This window comes from Corapipo altera, unplaced genomic scaffold, assembly GCF_003945725.1.
Source record: "Corapipo altera isolate COAL_440 unplaced genomic scaffold, ASM394572v1 271, whole genome shotgun sequence".
Taxonomy (NCBI): domain Eukaryota; kingdom Metazoa; phylum Chordata; class Aves; order Passeriformes; family Pipridae; genus Corapipo; species Corapipo altera.
In genome coordinates this window covers 1460901-1484376 of record NW_020884935.1, presented here as the reverse complement: position 1 = coordinate 1484376, position 23476 = coordinate 1460901, and the positions used below count along the sequence as shown (strand labels likewise).

The following is a 23476-nucleotide window of genomic DNA, read 5'->3' as shown; positions in this document are numbered from 1 at the left end:
ACAGCAGAGCTTGTGAGATGCAAATTTAAGAAGCAATTATTGTTATAGGCTCATTAGCTGTGTTACTCTTTAAAAGAAAAGGTTTGGGTATAGGTTTAAACACACCTTTAGTCATCTCCTATCAGGTTACCCCAATAGTAAAGGGTGGAAGTAAAACCTGATAGTAAAAAGTATGAAAGTAGAGTCTGAGAGGGCTGTACTTGGAGTACTACTTACTTGCTCAGTGGGAAAGAGAGCATTAATATACTCCACAGCATTGAAATCTGCTCTGTCCAGTGGATCTTGGCTGGGAAACACCTGAAGAGAGGGAGGAAAACACACAGAATCAACAACCACTGATAATTTCTGTAACTCTACACACACTATCTACCACTTCTAATTACTTCAGCACCCACTTCTGATTGTATCTCACATTGTTCTAACAAGTGGCCAGGCCTCTGCCCAGGAGTAGAGCAGCCACGTGCTCTGCAGGTCTCTGACCTACTAAAATTCCTGTGGTTATCAGCCTGGATAAACACAGATAACTTACACACATGCTTCCACATACAGCCCTGGCACAATCCATCAAGGAATTCCCAGGACACACGAGCTATTAATCACATATCCCAAGCCATCCTGAAGCTTTTGCTGTTGTCTGGGAACAAACTCCAGCACTGAGGCTCTGCCCTTCTCTTGGCCTGGGCTTTGCAAGGCCCCGTGGTGACAGACAGATGATTTGCTTTTCACAGCCTTGTAATAGGAAACATGAAGAATTGAGAAGTGGTTGTACAAGTTCTCTGGAGACTTGGGTTTGCCACATTTCACAGAAGAGGGGGAGAATAAGAATCTGCTGAATGATTGTTCCTACTCATGGGAAAAGAGCAGCTGTGGTGCAAACAGATCCCATCTCTCCTCAGAAGAAACTCAAATTATACAAATGTGGCTGCCAGGCTTTGCTTTCTGTCCCCACAGACTAAAATGTGGTGCTTTCCCTTCCCTCCTACCACACTAAAGTTGTGGATGCCCCATCCCTGGAAGTGTTCAAGGCCAGGCTGGACTGGGCATGGAGCAAGTCGGTCTAGTGGAATGGGTCCCTAAACCAGCCCTCTTGGGCAGCTTTCCCAGTCACTCCTGTGGCCAAGGAGAAGCAGGCAGCAGCTAAACATGCATGAGGATGAGGCTGTGCCGAGGGAGGAAGATGCTCTGACATCAGCCCATGGTAAGAGCACAGCTGCAGCATCACACCCAGCCTTGTCAGATACACTCCACAAATCCCAAACCTCCACAAGTATTAAGAGCAGATGAAACAAGAGGTGAGATGGAAGATAAAGGTTGGTAAGGAGCTCCACTCAAACTGCAGATAGAGATCAGTGCTGCAGGCAGCTGGAGCAGCTCAAGGAGTTGTCACTCCCAGGAGTTTGTCACAACCCATTAATCAGAAATACTACCCCAGGTTTGGTGGAGCACCAGCCTGCCTGTGCTCCCCACCCTGCTTCAGGCAGGTCAGCTGAGCCAGCTCTGCTCACCGACCCACAACTGGACAGGTTTTGCCCAAAGCTGATTAAGGAACACTCAAAGGAACAACAGTGTTATTGGGTTGAGAAGTGCCAGTGAGGAAGGGATGGAAGGCAGGAGGTGGTGTCATCCTCAACATCTCCCCTTGCTCAGGACATGAATATCTGCCTACAGCTCTACTGCCTTCCCCCCCTCCTGGTGCTCACTTGGGATGCTGTGCCAGCTCCCAGGCTCTGCTCTAATTCTTCAAAGGAGAGCCATCAGAAATGAGCCACAAGCCTCAACATTCAAAACAATGAAAAAACTTATCTGAATGATACTTTGTGAGACAGCTGCTACTGCTGCCCACAGACTTCTGCTACAGCAAAGAGCTTTTAGGATGGAAGGGTTGGCTACAGGCAGTGCAGGCTCACAGAGGACAAGAGACATGGTTTCACCCTGGGTTCTCATGGGATTTTGAAAGGCTTCAAGTGCTGCAAAGGGTTTCAGGGAAGCCTGGAGGACTTGGGCTGAACACAGAATCATAGAATATCCTAAGCATCATCTAGTCCAACTTCTGGCCCTGCACAGGACACAGGACAGCCCAACGATCCCAGCCCAGCCCCAACAATCCCACCACGTGCTGAGAGCGTTGTCCAAACACTCCTTGAGCTCTGTCAGGGCCGTGACCACTGCCCTGGGGAGCCTGTTCCAGTGCCCAAACACCCTCCTGTGTATTAGCCACAAATCAAACCAAGCCATTCAGATTACCCTGACCTCCACTGAGCCACAGGCATCCGAGTGCACTGAGGTGCTTCACAGACCACAGAACGCGCCTGCAACCAGCGACAGAGCCCTGCGCTGCCGCAGAGCCGCCTGTCAGGGATGGGGACGTTGGGGGGGACACGCTCAGCACAGGTCCGAGCCCAACCGGGGCTGACGGGGCTCTGCCCGGGGCTCCCCGGGCCCAGCAGCGGGCAAGGCCCGGGGAGCGCGGCGGGGACTCGCCCGGCCCCAGGCCCTCACCGAGCGGCCCCAGGTCCCGCCCCACAGCTGCCCCCTCACGGGGGGCCCCGTCCCGGCGCACCTGCTCGATGGCGGCCTGCACGGCGGGTGCCAGTTCCAGCGCCGCCTCCAGCCCGGCCTCCAGCTCCGGCTCGTCCTCCTCCATGGCGGCGCCGCTTCCGCCGCGCTGAGGGGCGGGGCCTGATGGGGCGGGCCCTATATGGGCGTGGTCTCGGCGAGGGGCGGGGCTAGTGCCTGCGGGGGCGGGGCCTCCCGCCCGGCGGAGCGGGGCGAGTCCCGGCGGCGGCGGGGCTGGACCGGACCGAGCCCAGCTGAGCCGAGCCTAGCTGGGCTGAGGGGGGCCGAGCCGAGCCAAGCGGAGCTGAGCTGAGCTGAGCCGATCCGATCCAATTCAAGCTGAGCTGAGCTGAACCGATCCGATCCAAGCTGAGCTAAGCTGAGCCGATTCGATCCAAGCGGAGCTGAGCCGAGCCGAGCTGAGCCGAGCCGCCCCGGGCCCTCCCGCCGCCCGCCCGGCTGTTGACAAGCGGCGGCGGGAGTCAGCGCGCTCGTCCCCATGTGGCGGACGCTGGCCCTCGCCTCCGCCTTCTTCCCGGGGCTCTTCGTCCTCTGCATCCGGTTGCTGCGCTGGGCCGCCCCAGGATGGAGCCTCAAGGACCGCATCCTGCTCAGCGGCAGGTACGGGTGGCAGCGGCGGGAGGGGACACCGCACCGCGGCGGGACAACGCCGCCGGTACCCATCGGGAGCGGGACCGGGAGCGGGACCGGGAGCGATCCGGGCGGGCCAGGAGCACCGAGAGCCTGCATCCGGGGATGCCCAAGCCCGCGACGCTCTGGGGGCCGGACCCCGGCTGTCCCGATCCCAGATCCCGCGAGGGGAGCAGGGGCCGGTGGCCGGAGCAGCCCCGCGAGGGTGGGCAGCCCCTGAAGGTGGGCATTCCACGAGGACGGGCTTTCCCCGAGCATAGGCAGCCCCCGAGGGTGGGCATCCCCCCGAGCACGGGCAGCCCTGCCCGGCCGTACCCCCCGCGCTGTGCTACCCGTTGTCGGAGCGGGGATGCTCCAGTGCATCGCTCCTTCTGCCCACGGGGAACGGGTCAGCTCCACTGACCCAGGGGGGTGGAAGGGATGAGACGTGGCAAGAACCCCCTCTCTTTTCTGGCAAGAAGCCTGTCCCCGGCAGGCAGCGCTGGCACGGCCACCCCTCGCTGTGGTGTGTCACACTCCTGGGGTGTGCATGGAGTGGGTGTCTAAGTGCTCCCAGCTCTCCTGGTGCCAGCCCTGTGCCTCAGCCCTTCTGGGGTCACGTTTGGAGTGACCTGTTTCCTCTCTCTCGGTTTCAGGCTGGTGTCAACGGTCCAAGCCACGATGGCCACAGTGTCGGGGATCACAGTTATCCTCAGCTGCAAGAACGTGGTGTACGACAGGTAACCCAGCGCCCACTGTCCCTCGGGGAACACGCAGAGGATGTGCCCAGCCAGCTCCAGGGCTGGAATGTTTTATGCCAAAGGCTTGCACGTACAAAGGGGAGAGGAAAACCAGTTTCATGCTCCCCTTTCCTCCACTTTGTGTGAAGGGTTGGGCAATGTGCTGGCTGTACACCCCCCCTCCACGGCACCGGCTTGTTCCGAGTGCTCAGACACGGGGCTGCTCTGCCAGCACAGAGTCTCCTCCACAGGATGGGCTGTAACACAGGCTGTGTGTGAGCAAAAAATATAGACATCATCAGTTCTAAAGGGGTAGGGAGTCTCCTTGCTGGAAGCTGAAATCAGTACCAAGTCAAGCAGACGTAGTGAGAACTGATTTTAGAGGTGCAGCGTCTTCTCCGTGCCAAAGGGATTCTGAAGGAGTCCAGAAATGAGAAAATCAGAATGGAGTTTGCTCTGAAAGAAAATCCCGTTGCCTTTTCCTGAATGCTCCAAGATAAACTGCCAATAAGTGGCTCTCAGGAGGAGAGTGATAGTGTAATCTGGGTCAGAAGACTTAAAAACAGAGCTATTATCCAGACTAGCAGAGAAGATCGTAGGAGGGAAGAATATAATTATGCTGAGCTGGAATTTGACTGTCACACACTGATTTTTAGGAAGAGCTGCCCTGTTGGTCATTGCAGACTTGTTTTTAATATACAGATGTGAAGTGTCCTGCCTTGCTCTAGATAGTGAGATCTATCCAGATTGCTCAGCCCTGCTTAACCCAGGCAGTTACCTTTTTGCTCTAAAATAAAATTTCTGCTGGACAGATAAGGCAGATGATGAAGCCCAGAGCCACAGAGATGGAAGGCGCTACCAGCAGCCCTCCTTCCCCCCCGAGCTGTCTGCTTGCCCGGGTGTTCTCAAGGCCAGTGGCCCTGTGCGAACACTTTGTGGGCAGAGACCTAGATTTTCTTTGAATCTGGAGGAAATAGAGCCCAGTGCTCAGCAGGGAAGGCCTCGGAGAATGACAGCGAGACAGCGCGCCAGGAACCATCACAAAGGTTGCAGTAAAACTGCCAGTTTATTTACAGAGGCAGACAATCATTATATTGCCTGAGCTGTAATTGCCCTCCAAAGCCCTGGGCAAGTTTTGCAAACACAATCGCTTGCCCTCCCTGCTTTACATCACTGACATCTTTCTATCCGGAGCAAGGAACGCGTGCAACAGAATTTTCCTTGGAATGGCAGGAGAGCAAAAACAGTTTTATTTGAGCCCCAAGCTACATTTCTTTAGGAAACAGCACGGGGTGGTTTTGGTTTTGTTTTTTTTTTATCAGTGTGATTTCACTCAGGACTTTTTAAGGAGGCTGGAGTCCCTGCAGAGCAGGGCTTGCTGCTGCCCAGATTGTGCAACCGGGATTCCGACATGCTTTGGGAACAGGCAGCTGCCTGCAATTATTTCCCAACTGACAAACGCCTCTTGGGGGTTTATTGCTTATATTGGATATTTTGCGCCTCACTCTCCAAACTCCAGACCAGGCATAGCCAGTTAACTCTGAGTTCTCCATGAGCTTTCCAAACTCTCCCCGGGTTAGGCAGCCAGCTGACGTGGCTTGGCAGGCAGGAGGGAGCCAGGATCAGAATTTCCCCCTCCTCCCCCACCAAGCACCAGCTCTGGCGGTCTCAAGGCTTAGGGAAGATCACCTGCTGCAAAGGCATCAGTTTGGTGCTGGATCCTGAGGGGTGCTGTGCCCCTGGCCCGTGCAGCAGCTACTTGGCTGTGGGGCTAATCAGGCTCCTTGTTAGCGCCGTGTTTGTGCTTGGCCAGGCTGAGCTTGGTGCCTGGCACAGCCCAGGGGGAAGCGGGGCCTGCGCCAAGTCGTCCTCTACACGTACCAGGTACCTTTTCCCTGGGACAGTCTGTACCTGCTGAGCCAAATGGAGTTAAAATTTCCCCCCTTTCAGTTTGCCATCCGCTTCAAAACCCACTCCTGCCATTTCAGACCTAAACACTCTCTTCTTCTCCTTCCCGAGCATTGTGAGGTGCTCAGAGCCCTTGCAATGCCTCTGTGTGTGCTGCTCCTCCCCTAGGCACTGGCTGGCTGTGGAGTACATCTGGGTCCTCGTTCCCTACATGACTTATGACATCTATGTCATGTACCTCTGCCACTGGCACAAGAGCCTGGAAAAGGGAATCGCAGAGAAGAAGCACTCACTGGCCAGCGTGTGGAGCTTCCTCCTGCAGGAGCGGCTGATGGTGACTCACCACCTCTTCATCCTCATCGTGCTCACCCCCATCACCCAGGTAAGGTCTGGGCATGGCTGCTGCAGGAGCCCATGACCCCCTGGAGATGCTGGGTGTTGGCTCCCAGTCACCTCCCTGGAGGGCCCTGTGCTCACTGCTGCCTTTCTTTTACAGCACTTCAGGGGAGAGCTGGGGGACTTCTTCGTGGGCTGCATCTTCACAGCAGAGCTGAGCACGCCTTTCGTATCCCTGGGCAAAATCCTCATGCAGGTAGGTGAGGAGGGACAGGGCTCGGGTCTGGGAACCCCACAGCAGTTTGTACCCAGGCTCCATCAGCCCCTGTTCATGCAGCAGCTGGGCCAGGTGTCTCAGAGAGAGGCAGTCCCACAGCTGTAACCCCAATCTCCCTTGCAGTGCTGCCTTCCTCCCTCTGCATCCCATTCCTTTCCCCTAGTGAGCAGCACGCCCCACAGCATCCCAGAACTGGGGGCTGTGCCACGGCCTGGTGCTGCCCTCTCCTGCCTGTCCCTCCCCTGCACCATGTTCACTCCCACCCCAGCCCTCTGCCCCCATCTCCCTTCCCCCTACCCTCCTCCATCCTTTCCCACCCTACTCTCCTGCTCCCGCTCCTCCAGACCTCCCGAATGCTCACCTCCCTGCCCCCAGCACAGTCAGTGCCCAAGGAGAAACGCTGCTCACCCCATGCTGGCCTCCTTCCTTCCCCAGCTCAAAATGCAGGACACGCTCCTGCACAAGGTGAACGGGATCCTCATCCTGGTGACCTTCTTCCTCTGCCGCATCCTCCTCTTCCCCTTCATGTACGCGGCCTACGGGCGGCAGGTGGGGATGCCCGTGTACATGGTGCCTTTCCGCATCCCGCTGCACTGCAACATCGCCAACGCCTCCCTCATCGCCCCCCAGATCTACTGGTTCAGGCTCATCTGCCGCAAAGCCGCCCGTCTCTACGGCCGCCCGCCCGCCGACCGGAGCAGATAACGGCCGGCCCTGCCAGCCCAGCCGGGGGCTGCAACGGGGTCGGTCCCCCCAGGGGCTGAACAGGGTCAGCCCCCCCGGCTCTCCCGCCATCACTGCAGGGACCAGAGCAGGAGCAGGGATAGCAGGGATAGCGCGGGGCCATCCCTGCTGGAAGCAGCCTCACGTCTCCACCGCCGTGCCAGGCAGCGCCAGCCTGGGCTAGGAAGGCTTTCCTCCCACACCGCTCCAGCGCCTTGTGTCCACCCGCCCGTGGGAGCCCGGGGTGGGAGCTGGATCGTAAGCACAACATTCCATTCTGGGGTTCAACGCCGTGGCACGGAACTAACGGTTACACGAGAGGGGTTTGTTACAACCCCCCCGCTGCATGTTCCAGGGCTGACACCAGACACCGGCATGGTGGTGTGGAGGAGCCTGCAGACAGAGGAGGGGATCCTGCAGCATCCAGCCCTTACAGCAGAACGGATGGGGATGGGGAGCTGTGCGCCAGACCTGCCGCAGCCCCAGCTCACTCTTCCAGCTCCAGCTCAGCCTCCAGCCGAGAGCAGAGCCAGGCCTGGAGCTGCAGCACAGTTCTGCAGAGCTGTTCCTGACCTTTCCCGACTTCACCTCTACACTACAGCCCTGTTCAGCCTCTGACCTTCCACATGCACCTCCTGCTGCTGCTGCTGGGCTCAAGCTCACTTAAAACTCCACTTAACCCGAAGGTGCTTTTCATTACAACTGTCTGATGTCTGTCTGACAGTCCTGAGGCTGGGGGGCTCCAGTGTTCCCAGCAGGGCTGGAGGGAAGAAGCTCACACCAGGACAGGGCAATGGTTGCACTGTCTCACAAACAACACTGGCAGGGCAGGGTGCCCACAGCTGAAAGGCAGGATGGGGATGGGAACCTGCCAAGTCCTCATCTCACCAACACACAGGACACTATGCAGAGTTTGTTGGCAAGGGATGCAACTTTCACCCCCTCCCCTAACCACAGCTGCTTTTATCTGCCCGGCATCCCCTCAGCAGGTGTTTAAGACCATCTGGCACACCCTGCCTTGCTCTGCCCTCCAGCTGGCACCACCACGCCCTGGCAGCAGCTGTGGTACAGCCCAAGCTCCGGTTGTATGGTCCATCCCTCCAGCCCCATCCTACTCCCCCACAAGGCTGCCAGGGACGGAACTGGGGCAGCACAGAAGGAACTAGCAACCCCAGAGCAGGGTGCTAAGCCGGTTTTCCTTCACCAGTTCAGCCCATTCCCACCTTCAGTCACAGCAAAATGGGTTCAGGCTGCCTGGCTCGCCCTGCACCACGGGGTTCACGAGCCCTGCGGGTGTGTGCAGTCAGACCACAGCGGTTCAGTGCAGTTCAGTACCTTCCCTGCGGCCACCAGCACAAGCCAGGGCAGCCACCTCCTCCCCACAGCCTCCCGTGCCTGCTCCAGGGCAGGGAACTGCACCAGCCCAGCCCTGGCATGGTCCTGGCACGGGCCCACACCTGGGAGACCTGTGACCACGCTGTGCCTTTCATTCTTTCTGAAACCAGCAGCCAAACTCTGGAAGATCTGGATCTTCTGGGTGCTGTATCTCGTCCCAGTCACGGCTGTTGTTCTGGATAGAGTAAAAAAAAAAGGAAAAAGGGCCTCTTCCAACTTGTTGCAGAAGTGCCGCTGTCACAGTAACCACCGAGACCAGCTGATGTTATAAACTGCTTGCAACTTGTTACAGATGTTTGTATCTCACTGTTTTCATTGCAAATAACGTGCCTTATATAAGGACAAAAAAAACCCCCCAGCCAATGAGGCACCTCAGTTTGCACTAACACTGCCCTATTTACTATCTGGAGACCAATAAAGATTTCCTTTCTGAGTCACACCACTGGCTGGCTCTCCCACGTGCCATTTGTTTCTGGGTGGGGGTGTTACACACAGTGTTACTGCTGCACCCCCACCTCCGGGCAGGAGCAAACCACGTGTATTTCTAAAGGTTCCTGCCTGTCCTGAACTCACTCAACTCGCTTCCCAGCCTCCAACTTGCTTCCCAGCCTCTGGCAGCACTTGGCAAACCCAGCAATCCTCCCAGGACTAGGAGAGGGCTGGTGGCAAAGGAGTTGGAAGGAAACAATTTCCCTGATGCTGGAGGCTGCCAGGCTCTCTGTAAATCCAGACTGCCATGAGGCAAGGCTGGAGCCACAGAACTGCCAGCTCCTGCCCACAGTTATTCCCATGGAAAATTGAAGTGGTTCCTCCTACCCATCTTTACACAGCCCCTCCACTGCTTAGGCAGGGGTGGGAGAAAACACAGCAGGGAGGAAATAAATACAAAAGTGAAAAATAGGGTTTATTACAGATCTTACACCGTCCAGGTAAGGGGGCCCTTGTTGGTGGTCTCCTCTGTCACCCTCTCCAGCTCCTCAATCCAGCTCCCCGGCCGGATGTGCCCCCAGCTTGCTGAGCTTCTGCAGGAGGGTGCTGCGCAGCTCCCTGTCCCCCACGTTGTCCGTGATGGCCTCCAGGAAGTGCCTCTCGTTGGCCCTCCGCAGGGTGTTGCTGGGGGACGTGTCGGCGTTGCTGAACGCCTCGTACTGCGACAGGATCTCCAGTGCCACCACCACCAGGGGCTCCCCGCAGCCCTCGCCTGGCAGCATGGCAGCCACGTGCAGCAGGTGGCAGAACATCTGGATGCAGACGAAGGACACCTCCTGCGGGGAGGTCCCGTCCCCGGCGGGCTGCGAGGGGGGTCCCGCCGTGCCCTTGACGGAGGTCAGCAGGTCCGTCAGGCTGCCGCAGTACAGCTGCACCACGTGGAGCCAGGCCTCTGGGGGCAGCCAGGTGGAGCAGCTGGAGCTGCAGAGGAGCTGGAAGCCCCTCAGGAAGAGCACGGAGAGCTGGAGGTAGCAGGCAAAGGGGCGGAGGTTGAGCAGGGGCATGTACTGCACGTACTCCAGCGTGTAGGGCACGTGCAGGACCTGCCTCTCCAGCAGGTTTTCCACCATGTGCATGAGCCTCCTCCACTCGCTGTGGCTGCACCAGGGGAGCACCTGAATGAGGGCCACCAGGAACCCTTTGCTGAAGAGGTTCACTTCTTCAGGGTTGTCCACGTTGACTGTGAGGAGCGCCAGCATCGCGTCCCTGAGCGCTGGGGACACGCAGCAGCACTCCATCCACGCCAGGAGCCCGCTGCCCGGTCCGTAGGCTGGCAAAGACTGGGATGTCCACTCGTCCTCAGGGAGGGTGCAGATCTCGAACAGTGTCGCCGGGACCTCGTTCTTGAAGTGGTCTCCATAAAGCTTCTTCAGTCTGAGCCCGACGGTCCAGTCCAGGGATGCCACCTTCCTGTGGAGCCAGGCCAGGGACTGGACCCACAGCTCCAGGGACGGGGTAGATTCTGGTCCCACCACTTCGCAGAGCTGACAGAGGATATTCAGAATCAGGTCTTTGGTCTCCAGTGAAGGGAAGAGCTGCTCCCTAGGCTGATGCCAGTACCTGGTGTAACCATCTAGAAGCTTGCAGAGGCTCAGTAGAAGTGGGAATGGGTGACAGGATTTGATCCAGTGCTCTTCTGAACAGGGCTGTATTCCCAAAGCCTTACTGAGGACCTGCAGGCTCAGCTCAATCTGAGGAGAGTCTGACTTCAAATAGGGAAGGACAAAAGCTTTGGTCACCTCTGCAGGTGACACAAGCGGGGTGGCTGAGCCTGGTTGCATGAGAAAGGTAAGGAACTGAAGGAACTGTTCCTCTTCCCTCGCAGTGGAGAGCTTCTCCCATACTGCCTCCTCCAGACACCTCACCACCAGGTTGTGTGGCCTGTCTGGATCCTTTTGGGTCTCCAGGAAACTCAGTGCTGGGAAGGAGCAGAGGATTTGTGCGAGGAACTGGTGTGCTCCTAGGTTGACCACAGCAAGATGACAAACCTGCTTCACCGTAGCCTCAGGGTACAGCAGCGTGAGCCTGGCCACAGAAGCCACAGCCCTGGTCAGGCCTTCATCGGACACACTCTTCGTGATCTGGTTGAAAGTCACATTCAGATCCTCCTGGAACCCTTCCCTGACAACCTGCAAGTTCAGGGACAGACCTGGTCCACCCCAGGACATCAGGACACCCAAGATCACCTTGTTTTTGTCAGTTAATGAAAGCTCAGTGTAACAGTCCATGATGGCTTTGGTCACTTGCACCTGCAGCTCTCGGGCCTCCTTGTCTTGACAGGATGTAGCAAAGCTCACCAGTGTCTCCAGCAATTTCAAAACTAGCTCTGGTTTCTGGAAGAGAGCTTTATTTTGCACAAGGCAGTCAACCCAGGCCTTTGAAAAGGCCCAGGTCTTTTCAGATGCAAAAACAGAGCACATGTCTGCATGCCGGTCCAGCTTTTGTGCAATGATTGCCATGGCAACTGAAGACACAAGGCTGGTGGTGGCCAAATCCTTGCTCTTCGGGCTGGCACTGCTCTCCTTGAGAAAGTCCTTGGTGACCTGTGTCAGCTCTAACACTACACGTGTCTCATCCTCACCTACGTCTCTGGTCTCCGAGAAGCAAACCAGGTTCCTCCCAAGGGTGGTCAGAGTGTCCAGGAGCCGGTGGCTCTCATAGCAGAGCTGCTCAGAGCTGCTCAGAGCATCCTGCAGCTCCTCTCCCCAGGCACGCAACAAGCTGCAGAGGAACTCCAAGCCAACAAAGAGCTCCTCACGGGAGAGTTTGGTCACAGACAGGAGGCTCACGGTTCTCTCTGCTTCCCTCACCTTCTCTCCCAGCCCGCTGTGGTGAAACTGGCTGTCAGGGTCGCTGGTCCAGAGGCTGACTGTGGCACTGACCTTGTGCAGGTACTCTGTGGTGGGGAGGGAGCTGCCTGCTGGCTCCAGCTCAGTGAACACGGAGAGCAGCTCGGCCAGGTTGGCCAGGGCGTAGCACTGCATGCGGGGCTGGGTGATGTTCCCGTGGATCTGCTTCAACCCCTCCACCAGGACCATGAACAGCCCGGGGGCAGCTGGGGAGATGTTCACAGGGTCACCCTTGAACCTCTTTGGGGGCTGCACACCATCGTCCAGAGAGGACTCACCCCCGTGCTGGCGCATGAGAGCGCTGAACGCAGAGACTGTCGCGTCCTCCTGCCCTTCCTTGTGCTTCATCACCTCCCACCACACGTCCAAGAACAGCCTGATGTCGGACGGGGACGTCTCGCTGGTGACATATGCCACCATGTGCTCCAGCTGCTCCCGGCACACCGCCGGGGGCAGCGCCAGCAGCAGCTCCACGAACACCCGGGGCACGCCAAGCGCCTTGACCAGCTCGAAGAGGGCGGTGTGGTTCACGTCGGGGATCATCGCGCCCACCGAGAAGAAGCCGTCGTCCCTCCATCCCCACTCCAGCGAGGCGGCCGGGGGCGCGGGCAGCAGCACCTTGGCCCAGACGATGGCCACCGCCTCCCGCTTCCAGCGGTCGTGCTCCCGCGGCGAGGGGCAGCGCTCGCCGATCTCCCGCAGCGCGTCGGTGATGGGCACCCCCGCCAGGGGCCAGTCGGCCTTGCGCAGCTCCCGCAGCGCCCGCGGCTGGATGAGGCGGGCGGCCAGCAGGAACCCGCCGTGCAGGATCGCCGTGTGCTCGCCCACGGCCCAGGGCCCTGCGGGACACATCGTCAGCGCGGCCCGGCCCGGTGCCCCCCGGTTCCCCCCGGCCCTCCCGCTCCCACACTCACCCGGCTCCATGGCGGCGGCGCGCTGTGACGTCACGCGGGCAGCCAGATATGACGTCACTACCGCGCCCGCAGCGCCCCCTTGAGGCCCGGCGGGGGGTGAGGTTCATGAATTATTTTTTTTAATATATATTCATATTATTATATTGTATTTCTATAGTATATATGTAGTTATGTATACCGGATATTATAATGTATTGTATTTCTATTATTATACTGCACTTCTATATTACAATTGTTATATTATATATTATAGGCAATATATTAAGTAATTACGTATACTAGATATTATAATGCATTTCATTTATGTTATTATATTTTTATATTACATATTATATGCAATATAATATGTAATTATGTATGCCAGATATTATATCATGTTTCTATATTATAATGTGTTCTGTTACTTCATATATATAATATATGAAGTAACTATGTATGCCAGATATTATAATGCATTCCTATTATTATAAGGTGTAAGGTTATATAATATATATAATACATGAAGTAATTATGTATGCCAGATATTATAATGCATTGTATTTCTATTATTATATTGTACTTCTATATTATAATGTGCTATATTATATATGTAATATAGAATGTAATTATGTATACCACATATTATAGTGTGTTGTATTTATATTTCATTTTTAATAAATTTATTGACAATCAATTAAGTAATTAATTATTGCGCTCAGATATGCAATTAACAGTGAGGAAAACCCCTGGTGCACTGGCACAGCAGGTGGGCACCCAAACCATCCTCCCCAACCATTTTTTTTGTTGTTTCAGGGCACAGCTCACATGTGACATATTTAATTTGATCGATGCAGCATTGAAAATTCATCACTAAACAAAAAAGCTCGAATAAACCCTGAAGTGTTGCTTCCAAAGGCAGTTCCTCACCAAAAGCTAATTGCAAACCCATAATTCGCTTATTTCAAGCTGCCTCCCAGCACCTCAGCAGACAGCACAGCTACACACCCCAAAGCACAGCCTCAGCTGCCTCCTGGAATGTGGAAGGTTCCTTGGAAAGGGGTGGAAACCACCACATCAATAACATGATCCCAGCGAGAAACACACCACGGGCTTCTCAAGTGAACATTTCACCTCGAAAGCTGGGGAAGCACCCTGGAATGAAAATAAGGACTAGAATCTTCACAGGATTTGGCAAGATCATTTCTTTGTTCCCAATAAACATTCTGAGAGCTGAGCTGCTCCAGTTCTCCACACACGGCCCCACATTTTGCCACTGGAGCAGGGCATCTGCAGTACCCACAGCCACAGAAAATCTCTTCTCTGAGCTGCAATTCCAGGACAGCTAAAGCAAATTCATTAGAAAATCAGATATTATAACGTATCTATCAATCTCTTTTTCAACAACAACACTGAAATGTGAGGTTTTCTTAACTGATAATCCCTGGACTTGAAGCCACGTGCTCAGCCTGCTCCTCAATGCACAGCCTGATTTTTCAGAAGGAGAACATGCCATTTGCTTGAAAGGAGAGAGCAGCAGTCACAGACATCAGCTTAAATCAAACCAACTGATCAACCAACACCCTCAGATTGGGAGGGCAGTGCAACACATTCCACAGGATTGGCATTTTCCTGGATGAAATCCAAGGCACAAAGGAGCAGCCCAGTCCTTTCCTCCAGCTAAGCAGAAACCTTCTTCATGTTACGTGCAGCAAACCACTTGTCACTGTTGTCTGCAGCCATGGCCTGCACAAAGACAAGTGTGAACGTGGTCAGAGCAGTGGGAAAGGTATTTTGATGGATAAATTATTTTTTTTAGCTACTAGTAAGGAAAACAGACACTGAAAACCAATACTCTTTGGCACAGCAAATAAATAATGATTGGTTAGCACATGATCAACCCAGGACAGTTTGGACACAGCCTTCCCACAGAGCTCACATTCCATCCCAGGGAACGTCCCTCTGCCTCCAGGGGATGTCCAGCTGCACTGATGCTACTGCAGCTCAAAAATCACTTTTTGCAGTAACTTACATCAAAGTGTTGTTGATGTGTCCAGCAAGAAACATGATCACCCAGCTGCCCAGAGAGGGAGGCTCAAAAACTCCACACAGGGCACTAAGTGAGCTTTAAAAACTGATTTATTTTCCTTACCAAGCCTGGGCAATTTGCTTCTTGTTAAAACTCAACATAGCATGAAAACTAAGATTCTACTGGTATCTGTAAACAGGAAGAAAATGAATATGCAGGCAGAATTACTTACATCATCCAACAGCTTGTCACCGTTAGGGTCCACCTTGGACAGGTCTCTAAAGGCTTCATCTCCCACAAAACAGATTTCATGGCCATCCTAAACCAAGTTTAAGAGCAGGTCAGTTAGATAAAAGGCAGAGAGAAATTTAAACCCAATTTCATCCTTATTTCCAACATTACTCACAGGATCAGCCAAAATAATCACTTGCACTGTGGCTTTGCCAGGCGTGTCCAAGCTCACCAGGGGTGTCAAAATTTTCTGATTCTCCTTTTTCATCAGTGCTTCAATGCTTGGCAACTTAAACAGAAAACCAACAAAACCCAAACTTGTATTACCACTGCAAGAAAAGATAAACTATCTGCTCGATATTATTTTGTTCACACATGAGATATTTTGTTACCACAAGAAGTTGACTTCCCCAGTAAGGAGAGGGGAAAGGGAAATGTGACTGTTACCTCTTCCCTGGCACAGGAGAAGGCGATCCGTCCAAACGCTGTCCCGTGATCCACTGCTCCTCCAACAGCCTTCAGCTCCAGCTTACACTGAAACAGGGAGAAAGCAAGCCTGGCTTGTAGGGACACTGTTCTCCATGCTGCATTCACTCCAGCTTTTTCTCCAGGATGTGGATGATTTCAAAAGCCCCCATTCACATGGTTCCCAACCGGCCAGAATTACCAGAGCAAACCACAGCTTTTCCTTTTTTATAAAAATGCAGTTGAGTGTATACACAAGCTTCAATTAAAATGCTCAGAATTAAGCACACAGTTGCCTTAATTAAGAGGCTTTTTGCTTTTAAGATTCTGTTCTCATGAAAGAAGAAGTTTCTAGGATGAGTTTTCCAAGGACTGACCTGGTTATCCGCGTAGCCCAGCAAAGCCCTTTGCTTCTCCTCATCCTTCTCGTATATTTTCATCCCAAGCAAACCAGACCAGTAGTTAATAGACTTCTGCAGATTTGAGACACCCAGGGTTACCTTCAGCACGGGATCTTGAGGATTGCAACAATTGGGTATCAGTTACAAATATATCACGGTTTTAAAGGCACAGTTTTAAACTCGTGAGAAGTAACAAAGAAATAATAAACCCCTGCTCTGTTTCATAAAATGCCATCAAGGCAAACACACAGCCCTTTCTGATATCCCAGTGGTAAATCTCTCTTGAACACCAGTTAATGTGAGGGTAAACGTTTCACCTTGCTTGAGCTTCTCCTTGTCCTCCAAGTAGAACTTGTATCCTCCTGGAGCTTCAGTTTCAAAGACACCAGTTGTGACTTCTTTGAGGGGCCATCCCATCTTCTTGGCATTGCTCACAGCCTGGCTGGACACCAGTGTGATGCCCTGGTGAGGACACAGCAGAGATACACAAAATTCAAAGGGGGGGATGCAAATACATCATGTGTTTTCATAGATGAAACACAAGATCTCCATCTGCTGTCAGTAGGTAAATCACAAAAAACCAGGTAATAATAAATAATTCTGTCTTCCTAGAGCAAGATCCCTCTTAGCTAACCATTCCAAGTTGGATATGGCAGAAAACACCAGCTGTCCTACACACACAGCAGAGGCAGAGCTCAAGGAAGTGTTTCCTGGACCAAAAGTGAGCACAAATCTGCTCTAGTTTCTGCTCTTCCAACTTGGAGACAGCCACAAAAGCAAGAATAAAATGTTCAGGGGACCAAACAGCATAAAAAAAGCAGCTGGTACAACCTATATGACAAACAGACTCCTAATCTTTAAAGTAAATAAGCTGAGCATCAGAAGATTTTGCTGCTAGGAGTGGTACTTACCAGAAAGTCATTGCCCAGGCGATATTCTCCAATGCCATAATTGTAAGTCAATTCTGCCACAAAGTGATTGTCCTCTGGCCCATAGCCCACCATGGTTTTGCTCCATTTTCCATCATAAGGGCTGGAATATTCGTATTTAATTGTTAGGAGCATTAAAAGCAACCAACGTGAAATGCAAATATTGGCGTTTCAAGGAAGAATTGCATTTCTAGAGTAAAAATGGAGGGTCTGACCTTGGGCAAAAGCAATTCTACCTCATTAACAGCTCACAATTTAAGAGAACAGGCTGCTCGTTAACTGAAATTACATCAGCACTTCCTTATTGCTAAGTAGGAAAGGGCACCAGGCTGGAAGATTTCTTTCCTTTCAGAAAGAAACACGTTCTTATTTCTTCTTTCTTCCATTCTTCTGTCTTTACAAAAGCCTTTGGGGCTACCAGAAGGGACTTTTAACTCAAGACCTTAGTTAGCCCCATGCCCATGAAAAAAAATCAATTAAATTTAATTCTTGGTAAGTTTAGAAATAGTTAAATAAAGTCGAGTATTAGTCTGTGGGTGTAATTCAGCAATACTTTTGTTCAATGTAAGCTTTATATCTACATAAAAAAGGGGTCTGTTGGTTCCAAGGGAAGTAATTAAAAAAAAAACCAAAACCCCAACAAAACAGCACAATAAATCAAGCAAACCCTTATTTTACTATAGCAGTACACGGCTGGCAGGTGTTTTATGAAAACAAGGGACCCAGGGCACTCACCCGTTGCAGGTGGCCTTGCAGCCCTCCTCGAACTCCTCGTGCCTCAGCACCTTTAGAATCAGGAGAGAAAAGGGTCAGCATGGGGACGACGTGGACCTCATCTCCCTTTCCCCCTTCCTATTCCCTTTCCTATTTCCTTTCCCCTTTCCTATTCCCTTTCCTGCTTCCCATGCCCCTTTCCTCTTCCCTGTCCCCCCCTTTCCCCTTCTCCATCCCCCTTTCCTATTGCCTGTCCCCCTTTCCTCTTCCCCATCCCCCTTTCCTATTGCCTGTCCCCCTTTCCCCTTCCCCGTCCCTCTTTCCCTTGCCCTTCCCCTTTTCCCCCAGGAACCCTCACCGGGCCCGACACCGCCCCGGCAGCACCGCCCTGGCCCGGTAGCACAGCCCTGCACCCCCGCTCTGCCGGTGCCGCGTCCCCGGGGGGCTCGGAGGGCTCGGAACGCGCCGCTCTCCCGCACCCCCGGGGCCGGTGACACCCCCTCCCTCCCTCCCTTCCTCCCTCCCTCCCCGCTCACGCTCATGCCCAGCAGCTCCCGGTAGAACCGCGCGGTGCGGGGCCGGTCGCCCACTTTGAAGACGAAGTGCAGCGCTCTGCGGGCGGCCATGGCGGGCCGTGACGTCACTCCTTCCATCCGTCCGTCCCCTCCCCGGCGGTGACGTCACGCGGCCGCCGCGGGGCGGTGACGTCACGCGGGCGCGGCGATGGCGGCGCTGGGCCGCGTGTGGGGGCCGGCGCTGCTGCGGCCCCGCGGGGCGGGAGCGGCGGGGCGGCGCGGGGTGCGGGCGCTCCGCAGGAGCCCCGTGCGGGTCCTGCCGCCGGCAAAGAAGGAGGCGGGAGCAGCCCCGGCCGAGGCAGCGCCGGGACCCCGCCGGGAGGGGCCCCCGCCGCCCGCGGTGGAGCGGAGCGCGGCCGCGCCGGGGCTGTGGTACGAGAAGGCGGCGCCCGGGGACCGCAGGCTGGGGTGAGCTGATCCCCCTCCCCTTGGAAGCGGCCCGGAGCCGCACCTGCGGGATGGGAGGGAGATTCCGACCCTGGGGGGCTCAGGGGGGACACTGACACCCATGACTGTTACAGACGGTCTGAAGGTACCTGGGGGGCTTCACAGACCCTCAAGTTCATGATCTTTAAGGTCCTTCCAACCCAAACCATTCTATCTCGTTCCACCCCCTGGACACCTTCCACTATCCCAGGTTGCTCCAAGCCCTGTCCAACCTGACCTTGGACACTTCCAGGGATGGGGCAGCCACAGCTTCTCTGGGCAACCTGTGCCAGGGCCTCCCCACCCTCCCAGGGAAGAATAGCTTCCCAATATCCCATCTAACCCTGCCCTCTGGCAGTGGAAGCCATTCCTCTTGTCCTGCCCCTCTATCCCTTGTCGAAATCCTTCTCCAGTTCTGTTGGAGACCCTTCAGGTACTGAAAGGTGCTCTAAGGTCACCCCAGAACCTTCTCCTCCAGGCTGAATAGTCCCAAATCTCAGCCTTTCCTCCTAGGAGAGGTTCTCCATCCCTCTGATCATCTTTGTGACTTCCCATTGAAGCTCTTGGGAGCTGGCAAAGGCCAGACTGAAGGTGTTGTCAGCATCATAGCCATTCTCTCTGATTAACTTCCCCACAGAAAAGTGGTGACTATCGCCAAGTCGAAGAAGTTTCGGGATAATCACGGGAAGGTCCTTCTGGAGGGTCACAGGCTGATCAAGGATGCACTGGAGGCAGGAGCTGTGCCGCAGACACTCTTCTTCAGCACTGTGGGGCACCTGAAGGAGCTGCCTGAGGCAGAGATAAAACGAGCCAGCTTGGTTAAGGTGAAATTTGAAGACATTAAGATCTGGTCTGACCTCGTAACTCCTCAGGGGCTTCTAGGTAAGTTGCCTTGGGAACAGTCACAATGCTGCTCAAAGGGAAGCTTATTTCTTACTCAGGATAATGACTCTCCATAAACTTTCCCTAGACTTTCTGGTGGTGTGTGAAGAGTGCTATATTTGGGAGAATTTCCTTTTATTTGGCCTGTTGTGGTAACTGAATGGGGCTCCTAGAGCACACCGAAGGTGCTAACACTCATTTCTAATAGCACGATGCTGGGAAATACTTTCCCTTGTAAAGCGACAAACTCTTCTCAAACTTCTTTTAGGTGGTGCTTTTCCCTAATGCTTCCTCCAGCACATCTTTAGAGAGCTTTGGGCCAACTCACTCAGAGCCAGCCCTGTCCTTGGGGTGGGTCAATCAGAAACCTGTCACATTTTGTCTCTTCAGGCATCTTTTCCAAGCCTGACCACGCCAAGATGTCTTACCCTGCCGCTCAGCTCACCAACTCCTTGCCATTGCTCCTCATCTGCGACAATATCCGAGATCCGGGAAACCTGGGCACTATTCTGAGATCTGCTGCAGGAGCAGGCTGTGAGAAAGTGCTGATCACCAAAGGTAAGAGAAGAGTTTAGTCTGAGTAATTTGGGGGCTAAGGCAGGGAATGAGGTGCTTGAAGATGTTCCCAAGTTTGTAAGGAGTGCCTGGCACAGACATGATCCGCTGTGGGAAGCAGCATTTCCTGTATCCTGTCTTTGTGGGAGTCCCTGCACTGTCACTGTTTTTCCCTGTTCCTTCTCAGGCTGTGTGGATCCGTGGGAGCCAAAGGTGCTCCGTGCAGGCATGGGGGCTCACTTCCGACTGCCCATCGTCGCCAACCTGGAGTGGGAATCTGTTCCCACCAACCTTCCTGCTGGCACCCAGGTCTGCGTGGCCGACAACAAAGACCCAGGCGCTCCGGCCAAGACCACATCCGTGCCGAGAGGGGCTGGCAGGGCTGGCTCTGTTCCTGGCAACACAAAAGCTCCTGTGAAATCCAGACCCGAGGCTGCTCCCGACCATGAGGATGAGGCAGCAGCAGATATCCCAGAGCTGGCCACGCAGTGTTACTACGAGGACTGGGCACGGACTCCGGTGGCCGTGGTGATCGGCGGGGAGACCCACGGCCTGAGCGTGGACGCGCTGCACCTCGCAGCCAGCACGGGGGGGAAGAGACTGGTCATTCCCGTGGTGCCTGGCGTGGACAGCCTGAATGCTGCTATTGCTGCTGCCATCGTGCTGTTTGAGGGGAAGAGGCAGCTGCTGCGGAGGCACAAGGAGGATGACAGGCAGAAGGTCCCTGTAGCAGGCTGAACTGCTGCAGGTTGGGTGCTTAAGGAGCACCTCTCTTCCCTTTGGTTCCCTCAGAGTTAATAAAAGAGCAGCTCGGGCTTTTTGTTTGCAGTAAATGAGTGTTTAAGACTCTAGCAGTGCTGGGATGAGCATGTGGCTCCCAGTGGGTACGGCGGCCACAGGGTGATGCTGGTGAGAAGGGAAAGGCCGGGTGGGAGCCCTTCCCTCCCCTCAGCTGGCTCGCCCTTCTCAGCCAGCAGATCCTGGGAGGCCTCGGATACCTTGGGGCGGGGTCAGGGCACAGCTGCTACTGCAGCGTCTGCACTGCCCTGGCCAGGCTGACAGCGTGTGTCCTTCCCAGCCTGGCTGCTGCTTGTAGTTTTGGGGTCAGAAAGGCCAAATTGCTGCCACTTGAATGGGTCCTGTCTGTGCTCACCCAAACCCTGTGCTCTGACGAGCACTCCAACCTTGCCTGGCTGGCAGGGGCTGGCGTGGTGTGGGGTGTCTGAGCTCCAGCAGTCCTGCCTGCACTGCTGCCAGGAGGTGGTGGGCTGCTCCCTGAACTGCTCCCCAGGCAGTTCATCACCGCTGAACACAAGAACCTCGGAAACCTGCAAAACACAGGGGGAATTTATACAGGCCAGGCTGGCGGCTGTTCCCAGCTCCTGGCAGGGTGGGAAGCTGCAGCAGGATAAAAGGGGAGGCCATAATCCTGCCATGGCTGACTAATGAGCTGAAAGGGAAAAGCAGTGGCTTGCACAACACAGTGCTATTCAGCCGGGACATCAGGCTGGGAGCACCCCACCGGCTGCCAAATGGCTCCCTCCCTCCTGGGGAGCACCAACCTACCCTGTCCCCCCAAAAACCAGGCACAGGCAGGGGCTGTGTGAGCCCATGGAGGGAACACATGATCCCATTTCAGCCCCCACATGCTGGGAGCTGCTGCCACTGACACCTACCCTTAGGGTCTGGCTGGGAGCTCCTCTTCCCACACACAGGCTCTCCCTCTCCCCCAACAGCTGGACGCAGCAATTGGCACCTCCAGGGACGAGGTCATTGTAACAGTTTTATTACAAAGTTCCAATCACCATGTACAGTTTTTACAATGTCACTTTTCGGGGGCTCGGCTGCGCTGCTTGGGTTAGGGAGAGATTTTTTCCTTAGGTTTTTTTTCCTTTTTTTTGGTTATTTTTTAAAGAACAGCACCATTAATGTTGAGTTTGGGACACACCTACGAAAAACAGCTCAATCAACTAACACAGAGGGGAGAGGACAAGTCATACCAGAGAGGGGGGACAGGGAGAGCACAAGGGAGAGACAAGAGGTGAGGGCAGCCCGGTGGTGATCCTCCTCCTGGCTCAGAGAGGGAAGGAAAGAGGGATTACCCACCCACTGCGGGCGGATGGACCCTGACATGCACAGCCAGCGCTGCCTAAGGCTGTCGGTGCTTGGAGTGGGAGGCGGGAAACCCAACCAGAAAGGTCTCACCCCCAGGAGGAAGAGCTTGGCTGTGCTGTGGTCTTTCAGAGGTTGTCAGCAGTTAAGACTTTGTCTTGGCCTCGTCAGGGCACTTGCATGGGAGAGAAGGACCAGCCAGGGGCAAAGGGGAGAGTTTCCTTATTGCTTCCTGGAAGTCATTTAGTCAGCAGGGGTGGTAAGAAAGGAAAGAAGGGGGAGGAGGAAAAAGAAAAGAGCCCCAAGAACCCCATCCACTGCCTGATGCATACGTTGGGAAGAACACCATGCAAGGAGATTTGCCTGCTAGCTAGTGCCGTGTATAAAGTAACGATACGGTAACAGTTCTGGCCTGGTTATTAGAGAATATATCACCATGAAGCACAAGCGAAGTCTCCAAACGCCAACAACTCCCTGCTGAAAGTGCATCTCAAGGAGTTTGCTTAGGAGAAGGATTCACTGCGTAAAACAAGGCACCACAAGAAGGTTGGATACTGGGTCGGGCGTGAGGACACGCTGGAGAATCCACAAGCGGCGGAAGAGAGACCTAGTTTTAAATAATGTCTGTTGGCGCAGAATCCCCCTTAGATGGGCTCGGGTTTTAGCTTGTCTGCTAGAAAGTCGCTGACAAAGGCTTCCACGATTTCGGGTGTGATCTCCTCCACATCCATCACGTACTTGGCCCGGGCTGACATGTCCAGGATGGTGAGCAGGGGTGCAGCCTCAGGCAGGTTGGTGTAATCCCGCAGGGAGTCGGTCATGTCGTCCTGGAGGCCAAAAGGAGAGAGAGAGGGGAGTCATCAACAAAGCAAGGACACCAGGAGCAGTTTGCTGCTTCCACAGCATGGTCCAGCCCGCAAGGGATTGAGCCCTGCACCAGCACTGCAGGACCACAAGTGTAGCAGGCAGCACCTGTCTTGCTGCCTGCCTTGCCTGTGGTTTGAGTCAAAACCAAACTGGGCTGATTTATCCCAGGCTGGAATGGAACGTGCACTCCTCCAATACTGTCCATGCAGTGCACTGCTCCCAGCACACCCAGACTGATCCTGGGGCTTCTGGGGCATCCCTAGCTCCTTGAGCTGGGGACAAGTGCTGAATGTGGGAACTGTGAGCCCCCTGTTTCAACACAGTCACGTCCTCATTGCTCACAGGGACTGGACACCAAAGGGATCTGGGAGCACATCCAGAGCAAAGCAGAGAACAGGAATGGGGCGTAAGCCAACACCATGACCCCACCAGCAGGTCCCGGTGTCTGGGCACACACAATACAGGGGGAGCGGGCTGCCCTCCCCTCAGCCAGGCAC

At 54.5% G+C, this 23476-nt stretch overlaps 6 protein-coding genes across 6 annotated transcripts in view; 2 read left to right on the top strand and 4 right to left on the bottom strand.

Moving 5' to 3' along the window:
* Positions 1–2662, bottom strand: part of VPS53 (VPS53, GARP complex subunit) — a 64419-nt gene extending 61757 nt beyond the window's left edge. The window contains exons 1-2 of the mRNA XM_027660190.1: positions 2561–2662; positions 217–297 (exon numbers count right to left, since the gene is read on the bottom strand). Of these exons, the coding sequence (XP_027515991.1) occupies positions 217–297; positions 2561–2644 (165 nt within the window). The 5' untranslated portion in view covers positions 2645–2662. The remainder of the gene's footprint in view (positions 1–216; positions 298–2560) is intronic.
* A 121-nt stretch (positions 2663–2783) lies between these two features.
* FAM57A (family with sequence similarity 57 member A) lies at positions 2784–7855 on the top strand. The gene is made up of 5 exons (XM_027660191.1): positions 2784–3177; positions 3843–3926; positions 6003–6216; positions 6331–6426; positions 6883–7855. Exons 1-5 carry the CDS (start codon positions 3056–3058, stop codon positions 7150–7152), a joined length of 786 nt encoding a protein of 261 aa, XP_027515992.1. The 5' UTR covers positions 2784–3055; the 3' UTR covers positions 7153–7855.
* Positions 6901–12893, bottom strand: GEMIN4 (gem nuclear organelle associated protein 4). The gene is made up of 4 exons (XM_027660189.1): positions 12818–12893; positions 9486–12742; positions 8628–8740; positions 6901–6983 (listed from the first exon to the last, which is right to left on the bottom strand). The coding sequence occupies exons 1-2, from the start codon at positions 12825–12827 to the stop codon at positions 9543–9545; spliced, it is 3210 nt and encodes a 1069-aa protein (XP_027515990.1). The 5' UTR covers positions 12828–12893; the 3' UTR covers positions 6901–6983; positions 8628–8740; positions 9486–9542.
* Positions 12894–13446: 553 nt separating this feature from the next.
* Positions 13447–18228, bottom strand: GLOD4 (glyoxalase domain containing 4). The gene is made up of 9 exons (XM_027660426.1): positions 18099–18228; positions 17584–17633; positions 16831–16951; positions 16237–16381; positions 15896–16032; positions 15501–15587; positions 15229–15342; positions 15055–15141; positions 13447–14539 (listed from the first exon to the last, which is right to left on the bottom strand). Exons 1-9 carry the CDS (start codon positions 18213–18215, stop codon positions 14474–14476), a joined length of 924 nt encoding a protein of 307 aa, XP_027516227.1. The 5' UTR covers positions 18216–18228; the 3' UTR covers positions 13447–14473.
* A 57-nt stretch (positions 18229–18285) lies between these two features.
* On the top strand, positions 18286–20833 carry MRM3 (mitochondrial rRNA methyltransferase 3). Its single transcript, XM_027660166.1, has 4 exons — positions 18286–18545; positions 19201–19445; positions 19836–20003; positions 20188–20833. Exons 1-4 carry the CDS (start codon positions 18286–18288, stop codon positions 20736–20738), a joined length of 1224 nt encoding a protein of 407 aa, XP_027515967.1. The 3' UTR covers positions 20739–20833.
* A 919-nt stretch (positions 20834–21752) lies between these two features.
* Positions 21753–23476, bottom strand: part of NXN (nucleoredoxin) — a 48863-nt gene continuing 47139 nt past the window's right edge. The window contains exon 8 of the mRNA XM_027660374.1: positions 21753–22939. Within this exon, the coding sequence (XP_027516175.1) occupies positions 22757–22939 (183 nt within the window). The 3' untranslated portion in view covers positions 21753–22756. The remainder of the gene's footprint in view (positions 22940–23476) is intronic.